At 43.1% G+C, this 22117-nt stretch overlaps 1 protein-coding gene across 2 annotated transcripts in view; it reads right to left on the bottom strand.

Moving 5' to 3' along the window:
- PLEKHH1 (pleckstrin homology, MyTH4 and FERM domain containing H1) overlaps positions 1 to 21487 on the bottom strand; it is a 58962-nt gene extending 37475 nt beyond the window's left edge. Inside the window, exons 1-5 of one of the 2 annotated variants that reach the window (XM_076344835.1) lie at positions 21472 to 21487; positions 12410 to 12585; positions 6760 to 6822; positions 3536 to 3685; positions 267 to 350 (exon numbers count right to left, since the gene is read on the bottom strand). In XM_076344835.1, the coding sequence (XP_076200950.1) occupies positions 267 to 350; positions 3536 to 3685; positions 6760 to 6822; positions 12410 to 12550 (438 nt within the window). In that variant the 5' untranslated portion in view covers positions 12551 to 12585; positions 21472 to 21487. Of the gene's footprint in view, positions 1 to 266; positions 351 to 3535; positions 3686 to 6759; positions 6823 to 12409; positions 12586 to 17815; positions 17861 to 21471 lie in introns of those variants that run through there. The other variant, XM_076344836.1, reaches the window with a different exon arrangement.
- Positions 21488 to 22117: the final 630 nt, after the last annotated feature.

Raw genomic sequence — 22117 nt, 5'->3', positions numbered from 1 at the left:
TTGTGACCAGTAAATCTTCTTCAGAGACTGCTTTCAGGCGTTAGTGACTTCACAGTCATTTATAGTTTACCCAAAGCAGTAAATAGCCCTCAGTAAGAGGGACTACTCTAGCTCTGCAACTGAGTGTGTGTAGGGCCAAACAAACAGAAAGCCTCTGTGGCAGATTGACTGTCCTCAGACTATTGTCCTACATAGGAGACCACTGGCAGTGCAGCCACTGTACCTAGTCATAGGCTTTGAAACCTGGCAGCAAGCTAAAGACTCACCTCTCTCAGCTTAAGTGTTACCCACTCTTTGATCTTGGCAGCTTTGTCTTGAACAATTTTGGCTTCCTCAGTCCTCAACTGTTTCTGTGCCAAAAAAGATTACCTGCATTAGGAGAGTACAACTAACTGTTCTCAGTAAGTTACTGCATCAGGAGTGACTTAAACATTGAAGCTCCCATTCCAGACGTAAGATTTAAGACTGCTATTTAGATATTATTATTTAGCTGGCCTCTGAGGGGGGGAAAAAAAAAAAAAAAAAAAAAAAAAAAATCAAGCTCTAAGTTGTCTTACATGGTCCCTGGAGTCAACTTCAAAGGGTTGTTCCAAGAGTTTGTTGTGGAATAGCAAAATCCAGCTCAGGTAATGATTGCCCACCTACCACAGTTTCTTTTTAGTACAGTCTGCAACTTTTCCTGTTTTAGATGGTTTTGCAATGTTGCTGTTTGCTGTCGAGCATCTGTAGTGTTCCCCCAGCCTACACACACACACACACATTGTTGGCTGAAGTTAATAAGAATTAAGCAGTGCCTACAAGTGATTTATAAAACAGTGTAATTCTTCCAAGCAAAAGGGATTCAATTGCTGCAAGCACAGGTGCAGAGTATAGACTTTAAGGTGCATGAGATGGAAACTAATACCAACAATGTATTAAACACACACACAATATTCTCACTGAGAAAGTAAATTAAAAAATAATATATAGACTCAGGATAAAAAAGCTCCAAAACTTAACCTTGAAACACTAAGACCTGCTATGAGGTTGAGATGGTGTAAGTGGTTGTATGTTTACATATCCATTAAAACAGGTTCTAGTCCACACAAAGGTGTTACGGGAATACTGTTGATTTGCACAATGAACATTTTTCCCCAAGTATCTGCTTGGGCAATGTTGCTACAACATCATTTTTGAAGCTGTGTTTTCTCAGCTATGTTTTTTTCCTTTCCTGGGAATTTCCTTTGAAAGATGCTGGATTGATAGGATCACCTGAAGCCTTCTGTTCCTCTCCTGTGTGGCTTCATCAGAAGCAATGTCACCGAAAGGTCTCCTATCTACATAGTGATTTAGAAAACTACAAGGAGAAATCGGTTCCAGGAGCAAGGAAGGAAGGGGAAATATACTCTGTATGGCACATTCAGCCCTGGTTTCTCTAATTAAATGGACAAAAGTAATACTTTCTGGTATTACCTGCTAGATTTTTTTTCTGATGTGAACAAATACCAGTAATTATGATAATAAAAATGTCAGTGCTTCCCCCTCCCCCTTTTTAAATTTTTCACACTGAAGAGTGTAAGTTCACTTAATGAATACCATATAAATACATAGTAGACTGCAGGAAATTCCCCACATCTTCACATCACTTTTAATCACCACTTGCTATTCATGACCATAACTGCACATTTAAAAGCTCTTCCTCAAATATGTTTGCTGACTTTAAAATAGACCTTGGCAACATTATGGGTAGCAGTAACATTTGTAGTTGAGCATAATGAAGTAAAAGCAATCAAATCTGATGCTTCAAGAGGAGGATTTATTTAGTTTTTCTCCCTGAATATGGCTGTGTGTGTTCCTAATCATCAGGTACCAGCCTTTGCTGGAGTCAAAATATTAGACATGCCTACTGCTCTGAAATGATCTGGCACATAGAGTGGATCTACCATAGTCCTCTGAATGTCCATCACATGGGTAATGCCTTTGAATCCCTAATGACCTGGACTTGACTCCGATCAGGGACCAAGAAGTAAAAGATTCAGAATATTGCTATGCTACACGGTGAAGTACAACACCAAGATTTTATTTAGGGTCCTAACGTAGGATAGTGACGTGACAACAGCATTGTCACAGAGCTTAGTAAGCCCTGCCTCTAAGCAGAACCAATTCACTCAGGCACCCGTAGATGCAGTTATTGTGCTTTAAGATCCAGAAGCAGTTAGAGATTCTTTGTGTCCCATGCTATTGTGTGGTCCAGACATGACCTCAGTATTCTCTTACTAATGCTCTGAACTCCACAGCTCTCCCCATCCCAGTGAAAACAAATAGGATGCCTTACAGGGACCCTTAGTGACCTTCGAGCGCTGCCACCGTCCCATCCCATTCTGAAACTAAACCGGTGACCCTGATAAAGAGTGTTTCTTGTTTGAAATTGTCAAGCTTCGGCTTTCATTTCTAGAAACTCATTTTGCCTCTTGTTGCTAGAATAAAAAGATTTCTACTAACAGAACATTTTTCCCCACTTGTGGTTTTTTTTAATAAAATTTTAATCAAATCACCCCTTGCATTTTTGGGTAAATCAGAATTTCTTCCATCTTTGATTGCAAGAGCTGCTTCCAGACCTTGATCACTACTGTAGTTCCTTCCAAACACCTTCTTTCTATTCCAAAATGCAGAAGCTTCATCTACATTCTGCCTGAGCAAGCTGGCCTGGGGAAGCAACCTGAAACGCAGAATTTTACAAAGACCTAATGCCTGATGTCCACACTACACTTGGTCTGAGGAAGTTCAGACAGCTTACCAATCTATTTTGCCCTTGAAATAGGTGACAATTAGTTAAATGTAAAATGTAACTCAAATGGCAAAGTATTTTTTTTGTGTGTGTGTAAAATTCTAATGAGCTATTTCCATTTAAAACTAATTTACTTAGCAACGTATAAGAATACCTCGTTCCTCATGTTATAAAGACGACAGGGCAAGGCCTTTACTAGAGCTGAAATACAAGCCCTGCTGTAGATGTAGCTCCTTCCTTCCACCAGCTGAGAATGGAAGAGATTAAAAACTATCCATAGTGGGAAATAGCTCCTCTTTTATAATGAGGACATCTGACAAGAGACGAACTATGCTAAAGGATTGCTGAAGACTGGGAAAAGTCCCTTCCCAAGAAGCAGCATATGCTGAGTCGGAGATGGGCTACATAATGATTTTGCAGAGCAATCTATATGCTAGGAAGCCAGAGAAATACTGTGACCAGACTCTAGCATTACAATTTAGGGTCTCAACACTGACTCAACACTAACATAAGGAAGTCCTTTAAGGACATTGACCGATCTCCTACAATGAAGAGACAAGGGCTACTGAGGCTGAATGGATGTTTTTGTCTGAAAAGAGAAAGGAAGGAGAGGATCTTGCACTGAGCAGGGCATCATTTTACAGCTGATCTGAAGGCAACTGAGAGGCTAATATGTAATGGAGACATAATCCGTGCCTTTGACACATACATTACAGAGTCCCTCCAACACATGAAAGCTACAGGTCTCCCTGTAGAAAATATCTTTACCTGTTTTGCTAGCTGTGTCTCCAATCTGTTGATCAGATCTTCCTTTCCTTGCACTGTGCCCATCAGCTCTTGGTATTTCCTGTGCAGAGTGCTGTCTGATTCACTGGTCTTCATGTTGGCTAGTTTTATCTTCTCTTCCATAAGTCTGACCTGTAATGACAATCAGAGGGAGATAAAAAAACCAAAACAATGCAAATGATGGAGCTACTTGTTTAGTGGTAAGACCCCAACTGAGAGTATTTGTGGGTTTCATATTTTTGAAGCCAGGAAAGGAAGAAAAAAAAACAAATCACACTTAGTTTATATCCACATATGTGAAAAGAACATTGTCCATTCATTTGTAATGCTGAAGCAGTAACAGATGCAAACTGAACCATGAGCAGATAAACACATTGTGGATTGTGAAAAATTTGCACACTATTAGTCAAAGAGACCATACAGGCACTATAGTCTACGTAGACATATGGGCAAGGTACACCACATTTTCCTCCTTTGCAATACCGTGGTCAGCTTTTTACCCCATTCACTAGCAAGGTATACACCACAAAACCCTGGCCATTTGCTTCAGATCAAGATTTCTATAGGGAAAAGTACTACGGAGTTCCTTCCTCCTCCTATCCCCAGCTTAGACAATGTTTTGGCAACTTCTGGCTTTCTGACAAGTGTTTTCTCCAGACCTGCTAAGGAGTTACCGTGTTAGACATTTCAGAAGCTTTGCCTATCTTTGAGCTCCTGTCAGTGCCAACACTCGTTCATCTCAGCAGGAGAAACACTAATGTAATGCTCCTTCACTACAGACAAAGTTTCAATGCACTAAAATCTAGCTGCTGCTGAAGCCTTTCAGGTTTTTAACAAATTTTAAAAACCTCTTTGCTTTCTTCAAAACCTATGTCTCTCAATATGCCAGTCTCTTATCATTACCTCATCCTATTGCAATGGATTATAAGACTTAATTTCTAAAGGTGAATGGATTTCCGCCAACTTAACTCAAACCCGCTAATTGCAGCATTTGATGACGGGAAAATATCCGGCTCTAACACATCCCAGAGAGAATGAATCTGCAAAGAAACCATCTCCAGCTACCATTAATTTGGCATGAGTTTGGAACCAGGAAGGCAGAATGCGGGCAGTGGTCTGAGCACTTCACAGAGTCTGTGCAAGAGAGTTACTCATGCTCTGTTGAGCAGCCTACACTTCATACTTGCAGAAGCTGTGTTTTGTCCTCCTGTCTGCCTGCATTAGGCAGAGAAGCAAACTGCCTCTTCTTCATACTGAATCAGAAAGGTAGGCGCCCAATATCTGAGCCAGAAAACTAAGCCTGCTGAGTCGGATGTGTTTTCATTAGAGTTTAGGGTGATTATAGTAAAAAGAAATGGCCCCTCCTTTCTGTCTGATGCCCAAATGCTGACTCTGTACTAGAGGCTCAGAGAGGGGACTGCAAACATGTGATTTCCTTAATTGAGGTTGGCAGCTACAGGGAGCCCACTGAATTAACAAATCCAAATGCCCCAGACTCCTGGAGAGAAAGATAACAAGGGATTTTACACTTGATGTGGAGCCCTCTCATTTGTCAGCTGCTTCTCATTCATGGTGAATACACTTGTTAGTGGAAGGGAATGGTCCTACTCCTTATGCTGTCACTTCTTCAGGCTGTTGGGCAGCAATGAAGTATTTCTCTAGGAACACTTATCTCTGGATGTGGATACGGCTGCTGGAAAGGCAGACCCTACAACTTTGAGGGTTGCTAGTCTTTAGGACCTGCCAACACATGGCTGCAGAACTGCTGGTGGCAGGTGACTGAAGGCAACCCTCATTTCTGCTGGTGGCAGGTGAGTGAAGGCAACCCTCATTTCTCCTACACCTTCCCAGCCAAGTTCTCCCTTTCTTGCCCATTCTCTGACCTGGATTTGACTTGGTCTCCATCTACTCCCTTGCTGTCATTGCATCTTAACATATCATGGATGCTCTACTGCTGTCATTGAGGTGTCTGCTACTATGAAACCTCCTTCACTGGCCTGTGGCAATAACTGTATTTCCTGCTGGTGCTGTCACAGTGACAATGTTACCTTTGCCTGTTGTGGTTGGGTGTGGACTTACTGATACCACTCTCAAGAACAACTCTTGTTCTTGGTTGGCAGTTGCTGATCTAGCATAGAGGCCAACAGCATGGTGACTAGACATAGCATCTTTCCTATATTTAAGCTGGTCAGAAAAAAATCTTGACATCAGTATCAAACTGGCATGGAATAGTATGTTCTGCAGACAGAATACCTTACCAGGTTCTTGATTCCTAGGCAATATGTTTCCCAGTGCTTATAACACTGCCTATTCAGTCCTTCACTACTGAAGTCCTCTTTGACAGCCATTCTTGGCCATCTTACACGGCTCTTAGTTATGTGCTTTAATCTCTGACTCAATGCTCAGCCCTGCAGCTCTTGTCCAGCTGGAGGGAGCTGATTACTTCAAACCTTACCTTCATCAGTGGTCTGCAATGATGCAGGAGCTCAGACCATCCGGCCCTTCCCGGCTCTTTTGTTTTTATAATACTCCTTACAGCACAGACTACAACAGTCTGCTTCCCAAAGGTCCATTATTCTTTATAGCCTGTTCACAAGCTGAAGTCTCTCTCTCTCCTTCTCCACTATTCAAAAAGCATAGAAGGACTAGCTTAGACAATATGCCTAATCTTTAGATGGTTACAGTAACGTGCAATGAATCCAGCTCTTACCGTTTTTCTCCATGGGCTCCTGAGCAGTAATTACTAAAAAGAAAGTCCAAAACAACTGATAGGTTTTGCAGACACACCCTTACTTCTTTCGCAGAACCTTCTCTACTTGTAGACAAGTCCTTACCAGTACTTTTAAGTATTTGTTTTCTGAGGACCTGCCAGGCAGCTCTATCTTTGCCCTTTAATCCTAAGGCACAACATCCCCTTCCTTTTCCATAACCAAGCATGCCTATCATGGATGAGGGGGTAAAGGCTGTGAAGCTGAGAGGCAGATATAAGGTGCTGGTTTTCACTTAGGGTTGAACCTATTCAGGCGCCTGTTCGTAGCTCAGGCTCAAAGACTGGGAAGTAGACCAGAAAATCCATTCACCACTGTAAATCAGTTTCCCTAGCAGATCACAGCCCTGCAGGGTGCTGTCTGTATGCTAGACTGGAGGGAATTTAGAGTAAGTTCCTGCTTGGCTTGTACCAGAGCAACAATAAGAGAATCTCTTACCTGTTTCTCTGCATCCTCAGCTCTTTGCTCTGCTTCTATCACTCTCTGTTCCAATTCCTGCATCTTCAGAGCCAGAAGAGAAGGAGGGGAGAGGGGGAAAGAAAGAAAAGAAATTAACATCACCTGTAAATTCACCCTTTTTAATCAGGAATCTTCCATTTCTTGTGCAGGTCCACAGATCTTTGGCATCTTTTGGGTTAACTGGACAGCTTTGATCAGGAAAAAAAAAAATCCTTTGACCTTTTCCAGTCTTCTGCCCTACTTTGAATTTACCGGAACTGTTTTCTCATTAGTGAGCTTCATCATTCATTACACGGGTCAAGGGAATAGTCCCAAAGTCTTGACCCCGTCTCTACAATTTACACACCATGGGCTGTTCCTGCAAGAAGCCTGTCTACAGCGCATCATTCTTTCCCATTTTTATTTCAGCTAGGATTCATTCACAATGGTAAATAAAAATGAATACATCTTGGAAAGCTCACAGCAGGTTCTCTATGATGCCACATTATAACCAATGAATACTTTGCTTTGGCTTCAAAAGCATCACAGGCTCATAACTGACAAGATTAACAATGATCTTAATTTTCCTATGCTTCTTTCCATTTTAAAGAGCTTTGCAAACTGACAATTCTGTGATTCTTTATCTGAGCATTGCTGCTGTTGAAGTTAAAGGACACTGAATAGAATTTTCTTCTAAATGTATATAAATCACTTCATTCTCAGTGAAATGCAGATGTACCCGGGGTTCCTCTAACAACTCACCACTAGAGCCCAGCCTTTTTTTTTTTTTTTAATAGCAACTTAGGATCTCATTCAGTGCTTGCAAGGTTGTCTTCCTCCACCTGCCCTGCTTCAATGGGTCTCAGATTTAAGCCCAGTAATACGAAGTCAGTGACACTAAGTTTCATCCACTAAGCTGCAAAATTTGAGAAATGCTTCACAGAGTTTCCAGCATTTACTTGTGTTTTACTAATGAAGGAATGACACAGAGCAGCTTCAGAAGATTAAAAGAATCATGCTTCAAGCAGAAAACAAACTATAAGGGGAAATGAGCTCCTTTTCTCTCCAATGCATTTTATGATTCTTGATAAAGCACCGGAGCCACGTATTCAGGTTGGTCACTATGAGGACCAAACCAATACTTCTGAAAATGGGACTTATTCCTCTTGGGTTGATCACCCAGAATGGAGATGTCAGCGTTCCTGTGTTTCCATTGCCCTTCCTTCAGATGGCAATAAGACAACTCTCCTTTTCATACATACACATTGATCATAAGAGCAGGCTGACACCTATTGACAAACATATCAGAAAGGTACATATATGTAGACACCCCAATGGTCATATAACTAAAAAAGCCATGCCATAGCAAATTCAAACCATGAAGATCAGGAAGTGCCATATTTAGCATGATACCTCTCAGGTTTGCTTTTTCAGTGGAGCAATCAAGGACACCACAGTCTATGGAGCTTAATATCCAAACCAAGGACATTTCTTTGGCAGAGGAACAGAGAGATGCCACAGAAGATTACACAGACAGCCAAAGCTCCTCTGACCGAAGACCCAGCCTGAGAGTCTTGGTAGAGACTGAGCTCAAGGCAATCTAACACTGACAGCAGTGGTCTGGGTTATGATATGAGTCTGTGTCCATTAGGAACAGTGATCTACCCATGCATTTATCTATTTAGATGAATTAGAATTTAGATGAATCTCTAGGCCTTTTCCCAAAGGCTATGCTCTTAGACTAATAATTTGATCCTCCACAAGGCAGGCGATCTCCATGAAAGACTCAGGTTATTTTAAGAAGATAGTACTGTTCTGACTGAAAAACTCCTTGTTGTCCCAGCCTCATGACGGTTTGCTTTGCATTGCTAGCAGTCCTGGTTCCTGATTAGGAACAGAGAATGTATGTTGGGACCATTCCTGATCACAAAAGAGTTATGAAACTTCTTGTGCAAGCAGTATGACCTGGCTAAGTTCCAGTCAAATCAATTACTTTTGTCATCCTAATTCCCTCCGTAGCCTTAAATGAACTTGTACTTTTCTTAACTTCCTGTACTACATTGTTGGGTTGCCCTACTATGAACTATTAAATAACTGCTGTGTTTCTCATGTACACAAAATGATTACTTCACCCATCCCTGGTGTCAGCTGTCTCACTGGGGCGCATTCAGATTTAATACATCCATGCTTGTAAGGCTCTTTCAAATCCTTCAATGAATTAATAATAATGCTTGGTATTTACATGGGTCTTTTCATTCAAAATGCTTTATAATTTGACAAATGCTACTAAGTAACTTGACCCAGGTCACATAAAAAAAACTTAGTGACCAAGCCAAATTCAAGTAACTCTTCTCCCAAACATTAGCCCAGACAGCTTGTATGGAGAGAAATGGCACAGTTGTATAGCCATGCTTGCATGAGACGAAAAAGGCTTTTTCCAAACGTTCATTGTTTATTGAAGTAAGACAGAAGCAGGTTAAAAGCTACCCAGATGGCCCTTCTAAAAGCTGCTAAAGATGCTCCTATCAACCATTCACACAGGCTTTCCCTCTCCTGAAGGCTCAGAACAGCTAAATAAAATTGAGTGAAAAGAAGTTCCTGCATGTCTCAGCCTCATTTTCCTCCTGTTGTTCTCTTCCAGAGCCCACTCCTAACCAGGTCATCTCGCTGCCAAGGCAACAGCCTGCTATGTCATTCACCAACAGAGGAGTATCCCTTTCTTTGTGTGTGTACGAGAAAGAGTGGAAACAACTGCCTGTTTCCAAAGAGACCAGATCCCTGCTGATGTCCACAACAAGGCAGGACCCAGGGTCTCATGCCCTGCGGGGGTCCAGCAAAACAGCAGAGCTTTGTCTTGGAGGCCAGGGGCTGGGGTCCCTCTGCCGGGCCGACCCACAGCCAGGCTCTGCACAGCTTGAGCAGCACTGCTCAATAGCTGAGACCAGGTTACCAATGTGGAAGTTCACACCATGTGAACTAGGGCACTGGCAGTTAAACCGTTGGGTTTTAAATTCCTCATGTTCTGAACAGCGATCTAGATTATTCAATCTAAGCAGATTTTAAAAATCTGAAGTATTTAAACTGTTAGCACGCATTGTACTACCAATGCCAGGCATGAAAGGTTGGGGGGTTTTGTGAGTTAACATACTAAAATCTGCCTTAAAATCATAAACTTGATTATAAAGACTGATTTAAAATGTGGGGGATCAGGTTTCCAAGCTTTTCAATCAGCAGCTTCCAGACCCCTGAGACAACCTAGCTAGTGAGCAAGTATCACACCCCTGTTAACATTGTTCTTCACTTTCACTGGCAAAACCACTTTTTTTTTTTTTTTTAATTAATTTTCCTGTTGCTGAAAACCATACCAGAGGATCTCAGGGGCAATGCTCACCACAGGTTTGCAACACAGCTTCAAACTGTGCCCATTTCACATTTTTAAAGATCTCCCCCCCAGCCTTTTTGAAAATGCAGTACTCTCAAATAAGTCTGAATCTCTTAATTCTCATAGATAGAACTGTAAGGAAAAAAAAAAAAAAATCACAATTGCTATAAAATATATGATAAAAATCCCTGGAGTTGGCATCACTATGCATAAAGCATGCACCTCCTTCAGTTCTGCATCACTGCCCACCTGAGGGGGAAAGGATGCAGCGTGGACAGGAGCCCCAGTTGCTGTGACTGCTGGGGAGCCCTGTGGCGACTAAAGAGGAGGGAAGGAGGGTCTCCGAGCAAGTTGTTGCAGAGCAGTTGGGAACCTGAGGCACAGGACACTTCCCAACAGCAGTGTTCAGCATAAGCATTGTGTGTTGAGCACCTGCTCTGGTGCCTCGAGTCCACCTGCATCAGGAGAGCCTGCCAGAGCTGCCCCACAGTCCCTGAGGCTCTCCCCTTCCCACATGACGTTCAGAGTAGGGAATTGCAAACCTGCTAGCTCTTTGACCCTTCAAGTAAGCCTACAATGGCACTGTACAAGTAGTTACAGAGTAACCTGATCACTGAACCAAGCTGCTCCTTAATCTTAACAAAGGGAACATCATTTTGACTGAAAGGCTGGATTAATAGCAGCCAGGCCCCTTCCTTGAGGAGCCCCCTGAAGCAGATGGCAATTTCATTCTCTGCCATGGCCCACAAACCTCCCTAAAGAGGTAGTCAAAAGATCTCGGGCAAGTCTGTTCTCCAAAAAGAAAGTTTGATAGGTCGGTTTCTTTGTTTTGTGTGGGGGTAATCAGGAAGTTTCTCAAAGCAGGAATTAATAAAGCACAAGGCCACAGATTCCATAATGCAGCAAGTATAGAGTATTGCACATGAGTACTGGTTGTCTTTACCAGACCTTAGCAACATCTATACATCTATTTTTTTAATGCGCCTTCATCTAAATGGACTTTACAACCACTTTCAGTGTTTTCCAAGGTAAGTAATCACTAAGGTTCATCTCAGAAGCTACCTTGAAAAGATGAAAAGGGTGCTTAGAATTGCATAATTTCTTAAAATACGAAGGGTGGAATGAATGTCTCGTGTAGTATACGGCATTAGTGGAAACATAACTACAAGGAAAACAAGGATGAAAATTGCTCCACTCTGAAGTAGATGTCATTTGGATGTTTTTACATCCAAAACCAACAAACAAGAATATACACATAAAGTTACATAATAGAAAATGGAGCAAAAGTGAGTTTAGAACATATCTGTCATCAAGTACAGCTTAAAAGCATTTGGAGTAGACTGCAGTCAGTTGTAAAGACTTCAACTTCATTAGCAAACTGTGACTGAAGGAAACTGTTCTCACTTTCCAATAGTAATTGAATATCCGAGCAATCTTGGACTGGACTGTGATAATGTAAGCCTCATTCTGAAACAAAGAAGGAACCCCACAGCAACATACAAACTTGGATTTTATGCAAATTAGAGGTTAGTGAAAAAGCTTTAATTCAAATTGAAAAATAACTCGATTTAAGGTAAAGAAAAAACACCAAAAATCCACATCATGATAGAAACAAAAAAAAACCAAAACACCCAACAAAACCCTCAAATCTTTGCCAGTCCTCTCCCCTAGGATTGCAAATGAGTTCACTTAGTGTGCTTGAAAGAGATTAGTAGGACATGCCTCTAAAACCAGTCAGATGCCATGCAAGTTTCTAACACCCAGAGCTCAAAGTATCTCAGTCCTGCTCTTCAGTATCCCCAGAATGTTTTGACTGGATATGCAATGTTATTCTAACACTATAGCAGTACATGTACCCCTGTCCAGTCTTTTAACATTACAGCATAATTTGCACTCCTGTAAGCTTTTCTATTGCCAGTCAAGTCCTGATCCTGCTGTTCTTATCCAAAATATCCATCTTTGCTCTGCAGCTGCCTCAGTCACTTTAGATACCCAGAATCTTGCTGGTACAGTGTTTTCTAGTAGAATCCTAATACCTGGAGATTTTTCAGTAAACAAGGCCAAATTCTTATTTTCACTAATGCCACTTTACACCACTCTGACAGGCACATCTCTGCATCTCAAGTGATAAGCAGCTTACAATGATATACTGTAATTGAAGAACAGATTCCCACTGCAAGTAACAGTTTTATTGGATGGCTCAGCATTTAGGGATTTTTTGCTTTCATACCATAACTCAGTGCAAAGAAGAAGCCACCACTGCCTCACCTTCTCAGCTAACAGCTCTCGGATCTTGCTTGCCTGCAAGCGGAATTTGAAGAGCTGGGACTCCAATGCAAGGCATCGCTTTTGCCAGTCCATACAGCTGCCATTCTCCACTGTGAGTTCTGTCATTGTGAAGTTAATCATCCACTTGGGATGTTGTCTGAGGTGCTTGAAGAATCCTACAGAAGAGAAGGGAAAAATATGTATTTTAGGCCAGCAAACTTTTCACCCTTTGTACCTTGTCTTCCTTGGTTCATCTTACAGGACTGGTAACAAAGGCCATTTCTTCTGCAAGCAGAAGATGAAATGGTACTATCCCAAGTTATTGATATTGTCCTCTGCCAGAGGTCACTTTTAATGGATTACAGATAAATATTCAAATAAACTTTTACCTTTAGAGTAAGTAAATAATTTACTAATGCATCATACTGTATATTCCACAAGCAGTCTTACTACCAACCTTATAGCCTTGCTTAGCATCTACCTATAGACTAGGAGTATTTTTATTCCTGCTTCCTTTGCACCAGTATGGCTGCAAACTCTCAAGTCACTGAAAGTGACTCTTAAAGGTAACTCAGGTCACACACCCATTATTAACTTGGGGCACCAGTGCCTTATCTCATACAGACTGTGTTAAGAGGATGTGATGTATGAAGCAACAGTGTTCCCAATCCCTAACTACTTGATACAGTCAGTCTACAAGAAGAGTGGAAGAGTAGCTGTACCACAGTATCTAAACAGTCATTCTGTTTAAACATAAAAAGATCCCAGCCAGGAATAAGCTAGGGCTGAAGACAAAACATGCAGGTCTACTGAAGTCCTTGTAGACATCAAGAGATATACACAACTCCAAAGTGGAAAAAGCTGTGGTTTTTGAAGTTGTTTTATTTTCTCACTCAGTAACTGTTTAGACATTTCAGATATTTTGTGCTCATTTTAAAAGATATGTAAAATGTAGGTAATAAGTGTCCTTAATCGAATTCAGGCATTTGTGAGCACTCACAAACAGGTTTATAATACCAGCTCAGTGTGTGCAATACAGCAGCCAGTTGTATAACCCTACAATAACAAATATTTACAAAGCCAGAACAGTTATTAGTTCATCAGCTTCATCAAAACACTGAAACTCATACTTACTAAAGGGACTTCTCACCTGCTCACAGGCAAACTCGGTGGTTTCCTGAACTGTGAACAAAGTAACAGGCCAAGACTTGGGAGAGAGCAGTGAAGCCACTCAGCCTCACTGCCTTTACATCTGCTTTTGCAGGGTGGGAAAGCTTAAGATGTCCCTCTAGTTGTACCCACTTGCCGGGACACCTCGCTCATATTTTGCACGTAAGAGACCTGAGATTCAGGTTACCCTAAGTATACATGACAGTGTAAGTACACATAACACAGCAAGCCACTCTATCCAGCTATAACCCTGCTGTTCTGAGTTAAGGAAGACACATTTTATACCCTTTAGCTACAAATACTACCTGTAAGTTATTTTATATACAGGTTGCTTTGTTCAGTAATAGAAAGTCTTCCAGGCAGTGAGTTGCCTGCCTTTCCAATGATTTGGGAAATACTATTCCAGGTCAGAAGGTAGGTTTAAGTAAAACAAGGAAAAGGCACACTCGTGTTCAGCATTGCATCACTGAAAACACTGCGATAAGGAAGACCAGCATTCTACAAGCAGTACACCCACAGCTTTACAGAAATACAGAGGCCATCCTTTTCCACAGCCCAGTCCAGCACATCGATCTAATCTCTAGCCTAGCTCATTGCCAGGCATTTAACCAGGCTACTTTTGGCACACTTCACAACACTGTAAGGTTTCCCTCTAAGGTAGTGCTACCAGTCCTTCTCAAGCCAAAAGAGTGCACTAGTCATGGAAGGATCCTACAACACCGAAGTTTGTTTACAGCAAACTCTGTTCTGGACATAATACTTCAACTCTCAAGTGAAATTCTGTTATCTTTCATATAGGCATAAGAAATTTTTAGCCTTTATTCATAGAGTTTAAGTCCAAAGAAGACATATGAATTAATGGGATAAACTCTAATGGCACAAAGTAAAATGAGTCTGATTTACCACACAGCTTATGCCAGAGCAAAAGTAATTTCCTCAGATAGTCCATAACTTCTGAACTAAACTTCTTGAAATAAAATACCCCGTTCCGAATAGGAAGTCTAAGAGTGGCATAGATGTCCTGAATCATTGTCTCATTCCTTCTCACTGTAGACAGCTGCATCGTATAATCCCTTTCATAAATGATCGCAGCCCTTCCCTAGAACCATGCAAGCAGTTTTGCTCCCACTATTCCTGTTGTTCTAGAACCTCACCCCTCTAATGAGCTGCCTTCTAATTACCAGCATAAATGTAATCATAACCACCTTGTATCTGTTCATTCTTGTAGAATATTGCCCTTCAGCTTAGCTAGTTTTTTCCCTCCCTCATATTTACCCTTTGGTATATTTATAGATATCAAAAGCTTCTCCTTAAAGACCTCATTTTGCAAGGCTAGAGATAAGGGTCTCTTTCAGTCTCATAAGAAAAGCTCACCACTCTCCCTCTGCACCTGTTCCAGCTTTAGTGCACATCACATCAAAGAGTTGGGTTTTATCTTTCTCACTCTCCTTCATAGACATGGCTGACCACAACTGCATCTGGAAGGCAGTGTGCAGCCTCACCAAAGCATTGTGTAAAGGCATTTAGTACTTTCCACTCTCCTAGGGAATACCTCACCTGATTGCATTTGCCTTTTTTACAACCACATTACACTAGTGGTCGACTTTCACAGACACGCCAACACAACTGGAACAGAGGAATCTCAGCTGGCTTTGCCTTTGCAAATGCCAGACGTGGGAGTGCAGAGGGCCCATTACAATGATACTGGAACAGATTAATGAAGCACAGGTCTGTGCCAGATCTCCACAAGATCAAGGATCTCTGTAATACAGTCCATTGCAAAATTTAACAGGCCCATGGTTACCCTATGATTGATTAGTATATCTAGATCTTTTCCTCCTCTGCTGTTTCTAAATAGTGCTCTCCCAGGTTTTATGCCCACTTTATTACTACTTCTAATGTGCCATTTTACTTTGCGTCATTAGAGTTTATCACATCCTTACTAATCCCCTGGGTGAGCTGACTCTTCCAGTAAAATACCTACCTTCTACAGTGTTGTCACATTCTCTTTTGTCATTTCTTTGCCTATCTTATCATTCCTCTATTAATCCCAATCTCCTCCACTTAAGCTAATAACTTCCCCATGTATCATCATATCAAATGAGTTCTGAAGGCCAGAGATGGGACTTACGGCTTTTCCTCTCTCTAGCAAAAAACTTACCCTTTTTCAGAGAAATGTATTGTATCACAATGTCTCACATTTACCCCTAAATTACAACTTTATTTACAACTTCAAATTTATTCTGAATTCTCATTTACTGTTAAATACATCATTCCTTCTCCCCCATTCACCTAAACATAAGCAGTTCACCTGTACTTTATGAATTACAATAACGAATTTATTTTGACAGACTGACTTTAAATCCTTGCTACTGGACCTGCCATTTCATATGCCATTTTTTGTAATTCATAATTACAAATCATAATTAATCCATCTAATCCATCTTAATCCACTAAATTCTTTGATTTCCCCCCTTCCCCTCCGCCAGATATCTGTACTTTTCGTATCAGGTAGGGAATTTATGTGGTTATATAAACCATATTTATATAGTTATGTAAAACTGGTTCTTTTTTCCCTTTGGCATACAAAGAAGTTGGGAATCAGATACTTTCAGGTGCAGTATTCTTACTTTAGGAACTTGGAAAATAAGAGGCAGCCACTTTATTCAAAAAAGCTGAGATTTTCAAAACTTCATTCTTCAATGCATACAGATGCTTCTTAAAGAGCAGCTTGACTTTCAGTGTTAAGTATCAAACAACTTCCAGTGAAGATAATGGGAGCTACAAAGTCCTTAGAACTTAGTGAGGGAAAAATGACTGAAACAACTGCTAAATGCAGACATAAGGCTTCTAGTTTTGACTATATCTAAGTTTTGATCAACATCGGAGACAGTTCTGACACTAAATGCTATATCCAAAATAAATATGAATATATTTACTTGGAGTGCCCATATTCAGTTGTAATTCTGATGAAGCTAAAATTTATACCAGAATGTCATGGGGTTTTTTTGGTTTTAGACCAGAATCAGCTGATGTCCCAGATGTTGGTGGATCCAGACTAGAATTCAAAACATTTCAGAGACTCTGTATATTTCCACCTGAAAAGCCTTCCAAGAATAAAAAGCAATTAATCAACATGAAGACTTTCAGATGCAGATATAAATGCAAGTAAAGTGTTCGCAGCTTTGTTCATTCAGTGCAAACAATGCAGACAAGTGAAACAGTATTTCCATATTTCAAATATGAGCGTCTCCTCAGCTCAGGAATCAGTTTACCCAGGCCGTTATAGGGGATTCAGTCAGCACAGGAGTGCAATTCCTAGCACCTGCCAGTAAAATGCACCAGACCCTGCCTGAACACTGCAGCTGAATACTGGTCTAACTTTCAGCTACCATCTTACTACAAAAGGAATCAGTAGAAATGTAACACACGAAGGGAGAGAGATTTCTTCCCATGTCACTGCATCAACACCAAGAGGGTCAGCACTTTGGGCAATCGTCAAAAGTCAGTGTGGAAACCCCGTACTATTAATCAACTCCCTGGTGCCAGTCACCTCATTTTCCACTTCACAACCAGTTTAACTCCCTAGCTTTTTAACCCTGAGGCCATTGGAATTGTTCAGCCACACGGTCATTTCCCATTCACGAGTGTAGCCTGGGATGTGCAGAGCATGGGGAAAAAAATAACGTGACAAGCTGTGGGAAGGGCAAGGTTTGTCAGGGCCAGGGGGGAAAAAAAAAAAAAATTTCCCTCTTGACTAGTAAAAGTGCCAGAAGGCAGGAAGAGGGCTCCTGGTTTTGCCGTTCTAACTCCAGAGGTCTTGCCCTGCACACCTAGGTTTACCAGGAAGACAGAAGAGACCACAGGCCTTATATATATTAACTCTTGGGCTGTATTTTTCCCCTCGTGTCGCCGTTCCTCCCCCCACCTCCTCCATGCAGCTTCAGGGACCAAAGTCCCAGACCCGAAGGCAAACCTACTTATTTTAAGCAGCAAACCTCAATTAACATAGATGACAAAACATCACCCCCAGAATGCTCCAGTCGGTCCCCTTAACGTCACCTTGAAGAAAGAAAAGAGGGGGCAGAAAGGCTATGATAGCCAACCCCGCACAGACCAGCCCTCCAAAGCCCCCGACCGCTCTCTCCCCACCCGGGGGCTTGCGGCCAGCAGACACCTCCCCCGGCAGCGAGGAGGGGGTCCGGGCCGCCGGAGCGCCTCCCCGCCCGCGCTCACCTTGGCCGGCGCGGGGGTCTCGCCCCGGCGGAGCAGGGCAGTGACAGGCGCAGCCGGCGGCGTCCGGAGGCTCCCGACCCCGCGCGGCCGCGGGGAGCGCGGCGGTGGGGGCCCTTGCCGCGGGCGGCTGCGCGGCGCCGGGTGGCAGGCAGGTGCCCGGCACGGCTTCTGTCCCATTCAGCACTTTCCCATTCTCTCTCCGTTTTCCTTCGAGCGGGAGAGCCCGGCTCAAATATCAGAGCCAGCCCTCCCGAGGAGCGCAGGAACTGACATCACCCGCCCGGGTTTTTAACCCCTTGTCGGGCTCGGCGGCCAGGCAGGTGGGGCGGGCAGCGCCCTGCCCAGGGTGCCGGCACGGCCCGGGAGGAGAGGAGCCACAGCCGCGCTCTGCCCCTGATAGAGACATCCCCCTCCCCGCCCACCCTGCACCCTCGGGGGCTTCCACTGAGGCCGGGAGTGCGGAGAACGGGCCGGTGCTGACGGGGCAGCCTGGGCCGGGCTCCCCGCGGGCGCCTGCTCGCTGCCCCCTCAGGCGGGAGCGCTCCTGCTCCCCCTGCACCGGGCAGCCATCTTGTTCTGCCAAACGCCTTTGGGCAAGAGCCGAACGGCGATGGAGGACCCCCTGAGCAGAGCTCCTGGCTGCTGGAGGCTTCTTCCTCGGGCCTGCCAAACGGGCAGGCGTTGGTGCTAGGCCCTTGTCGCCTGGGATCCCCCTTGCAGTCATCTCCCAGTCTAAAGAGCTGATGTTCCCAAACCATCCCCGGCCCTGAGGCACAGCGGTGTTTTCTGTGGAGCAGCCAGGTGGGGAGCTGGCATCCACAGCGTCATGCTGCCCTCATCTCCTGCCACAGCCCTGAGGGGCTGGTGGAGTGTCCCAGGCTCCAGCTGGAGCGCCCTTCACTGGTTGTAGGCAGCCCCAGGGCATGGGGTTGGTGCCAGGATAGAGATGACAATCAAATTAGCGTAATGATGGCTCTCCTGACCAGAGGACACAATCCAGCCCCACATACTTGGGTCATCTCTCACATGAAATGGCTCAAACAGGTCTGGGGCTTCAAGCATTTGTAATGATAGCTGCCAGCACACAAAATATTTTACTCAGGGATAGGGCCACCGCTTACTGAGCTACTTTACATACTGCATTCCTTTATATGAATATATATTGACCTATATGAATATATATTACCCATGTTACTCAAACAGAGCTGGCAATCTCACTGCTGAGGAAGGCTGGCTGCTGGGAGTGAGCGTGCCCACACAGCCTTGTGCTGTACCTGCTGCTGCCCTCTGCTGCAGGCCAGTCACTGCCACCCCTGGGCTGGCTGAGCCCATGCTCTATCTCTTAATATTGACCTGACCAGGGTGGGCACATGGAAACAAAAGGGACTGGAGCCAAATGGGGGCTCCAGGATCAAATGTCCCCAGGGCTTTGGGCCTTAGACCAGTGTGTTTCAAAGCGAAAGGTCATTCATTCTGGTTCAGGTTTAGCAACTACTTGTTACTTACTCCATCATCAGACACATTACTTTCGTCAAAGATACTTTAAAAATTTCTCTGTGAAGCTTTCCTCAGTGGGGATAACGACAGTCATGCTGATATGTATCTCTCTGGCCGATTTGCATGTGCCTTTGACATGGCCTACTTCGCCACCATGAAAGGTGGTCTCATCTCTAGAAAGTGAGTGTGGCTTGTTGGGCAAGGGCTGCACCAAAAAGATTGAGTGATTATGAGAGATCCATGAATGCTCTGAAACTCTGCTTTGGCTCTTGTTGAGACTGCCCACACAAAACAGGGCAGTCTGAAATAAACACGCTTAAAACAATCTATGGAGGCAGAAGAACTGAACAAAATTATCTCCTAGTACTGTAAGCAACACTATTCACTAGGCATGGTTAAACAAGATCTTAAGTGTGGTTATCTGGCTCACAGATGTTGCCTGGTCCGAGATCTGCTGTTTATTAAACTTTTCTTGTAAACTCCTTCCTCACATTGATAGTGTGCTTGCACTGGTGTCTCAGCAGAGAAACAATGGGTAGCAAATCACTTATTATGCACAAATAAAAAGACTGATGTGATGTGATTGAGTAAAATATTGAAATATAACTAAAAACATAAGGTCAAGATTTGGACACTGGAGTGACTAAAGGCAGACTGAAATCTATACCTCATTATCCAAATAAGTAGTCAGATTTCCAAAGACTCTGTGGACCTTGTAGTTCCCTAAAGATTGTTTCGCTTTAGATTTCTCATCCGTTTCCAGTTTCATGGGAATTTGGCTGAATGAAGCTGCCTGTTCCTCTCTAACTAAAAGACAAAGCATGCATTACAGAGCTGGTTCAGGCAGAGAGCAGGATAGCACTACGCAGAGATGGCCAGAAAGCCAAGTGGAGACAGGCAAAGAACTGAAAAGAAACAGGCATCTGGCGAGGAGCTCTCCCATTCAGCCAGCCAAGCAGGGGCAGACAGGAATACAGGCAGAGATGGAGCTGGCTGCTGGGACAGTGTCACCCAAAGAGATTTCGCCAGCAATTCCCAGTGGAAGGGACTCCAGTTGCCTACAATCTGTGTTGTGTGTGTGCCTATATTAATCGTTACTCCCAATGATCAAGGAATTGTAATAAATAACCAGAACCAACACAATTCGTGGCTCCCTATAGGTATTTCAGAGCACAAAAGGTAGCTTCATGCTTTACAGAGTCCCCTCCTGAACTGAGGCTGGCCAAAGACAAAATGGGAAAAGGGGCTATTCCCTTCATGCTCCCCATCCTATTCCTGACTCCTTTCAGCCACAGCATGCAACCTCAATATTTCTTAATCTGAATTTTATGAGGTATTTTTATTCTTCCTTTAAAGGCGCTGGTCAAATTCTCTCATTTGCACCAGCAAAGCCAACAGGATTCTATCGCTAACTGAAATGTCAGTCTGGCCTTGTGTTTTTCCCAGGCAATGAAGCTTGACTGCCAGGACATTCCTCAGCCACTGAACTTTATACAAAGTACCTCCCCAAGAATTGCCTGCATGCACCTTGCTTTAACCCCTGGAGGCCCAGAACCTCATCAGCACTCGCACAACTATGTGCTGCCATTTCTTTAATGCAGATATTCTACAAAGCTGTGCCTCCTTGTGCCTTCAGCTGCCTCTGTTAAATTATTTAACAAAATTATTATTTAAAATTTTTTAATTAAAAATGTGGCTTCTATTAAATAATGCAAGTAGAAAAATAGTTTTGACTTCGGAGGGAGAAGGTTGTAAGAACAGCCAGTAGTATCTCACAGTTCCCAAGTGATTTCCCTTGGCAGTTATCTTTAATATGTCTGCTCAAGCACTCTATATCAGGTCTTTACAATTTGCAGACAAATCATTCAGTAAAAAATAAAATTTACTATAAACAACAAATATCTTACGACAAAACAAACTCTGGCAGATCCAAGAGAACTAGCTTGGCACTGTTAGACTATCATTATTGCAACACAAGCACAGGGTGCTTTGTTAAGAGCACCATATCCAGGATGATACCTAAATAGAAGGACAAAAAGATACACGAGAACAAGGTGTCAGAAGATGAGACCAGAAGAAACTGTCTCTAGTAAGCAAAGTTGTCATAGTTCTGCAGGTGGGAGAAAGCATTACCTTCCACAGTGCTGCTGAAAACTTACCAAAGGGGCAAGGACACCAACCAGACCAAGTCCATGTGTCAGAGCCCCCTGAAGGCTCAATCCTATGTGGGAAAAATCTTGCACAAAAACAAGACAGTGCCTTGAAACACCTGTTTGAGGTACTTGTCTCTCTCCACAGGGGACTTGGGCTTCATATCGTAGTTCTTTAAATTCCACCTCTGTTAGAGGCTTAAAGATGTTGAAAATGGCCTTTGTGCCTAGTTCCCTTATTCTGTTTCTCCTGGGCTTGCAGTGTGCCGACAGACACAACACAGACCTGCAAACCCCTGCCTTGCTTCTCTTCTAGTCAGCAATGACAAGTTCATGCAGCAGAAAATAAGAGACTGGCAGCTGTGGATCACCTCAGTGCATAAACCAGTTGCTCGTGGGAGGACCCAGTGGGAGGGCCAGGAAGCCATTGCCCTCTGGTACTTTGTCAGCTGGTTTTGATCGTGTTATGGTCATCTTGTCACACTTCTCACACAGGACATAAAGACACTTGTGTGTACTATTCAAGCCAGAACTTGAGCAAGAGCATATGTTTTGTATATACAGTCTTGACTGGCACAGAGCAAAACAACGGAGAATTCCCATTTTCCTTAGGGAGTCATCCCAGGGGTAACTCCAGTGTTATTCTCAGTATTAA

This window comes from Aptenodytes patagonicus, chromosome 7, assembly GCF_965638725.1.
Source record: "Aptenodytes patagonicus chromosome 7, bAptPat1.pri.cur, whole genome shotgun sequence".
Taxonomy (NCBI): domain Eukaryota; kingdom Metazoa; phylum Chordata; class Aves; order Sphenisciformes; family Spheniscidae; genus Aptenodytes; species Aptenodytes patagonicus.
This window is presented reverse-complemented; position numbering and strand designations above follow the sequence as displayed.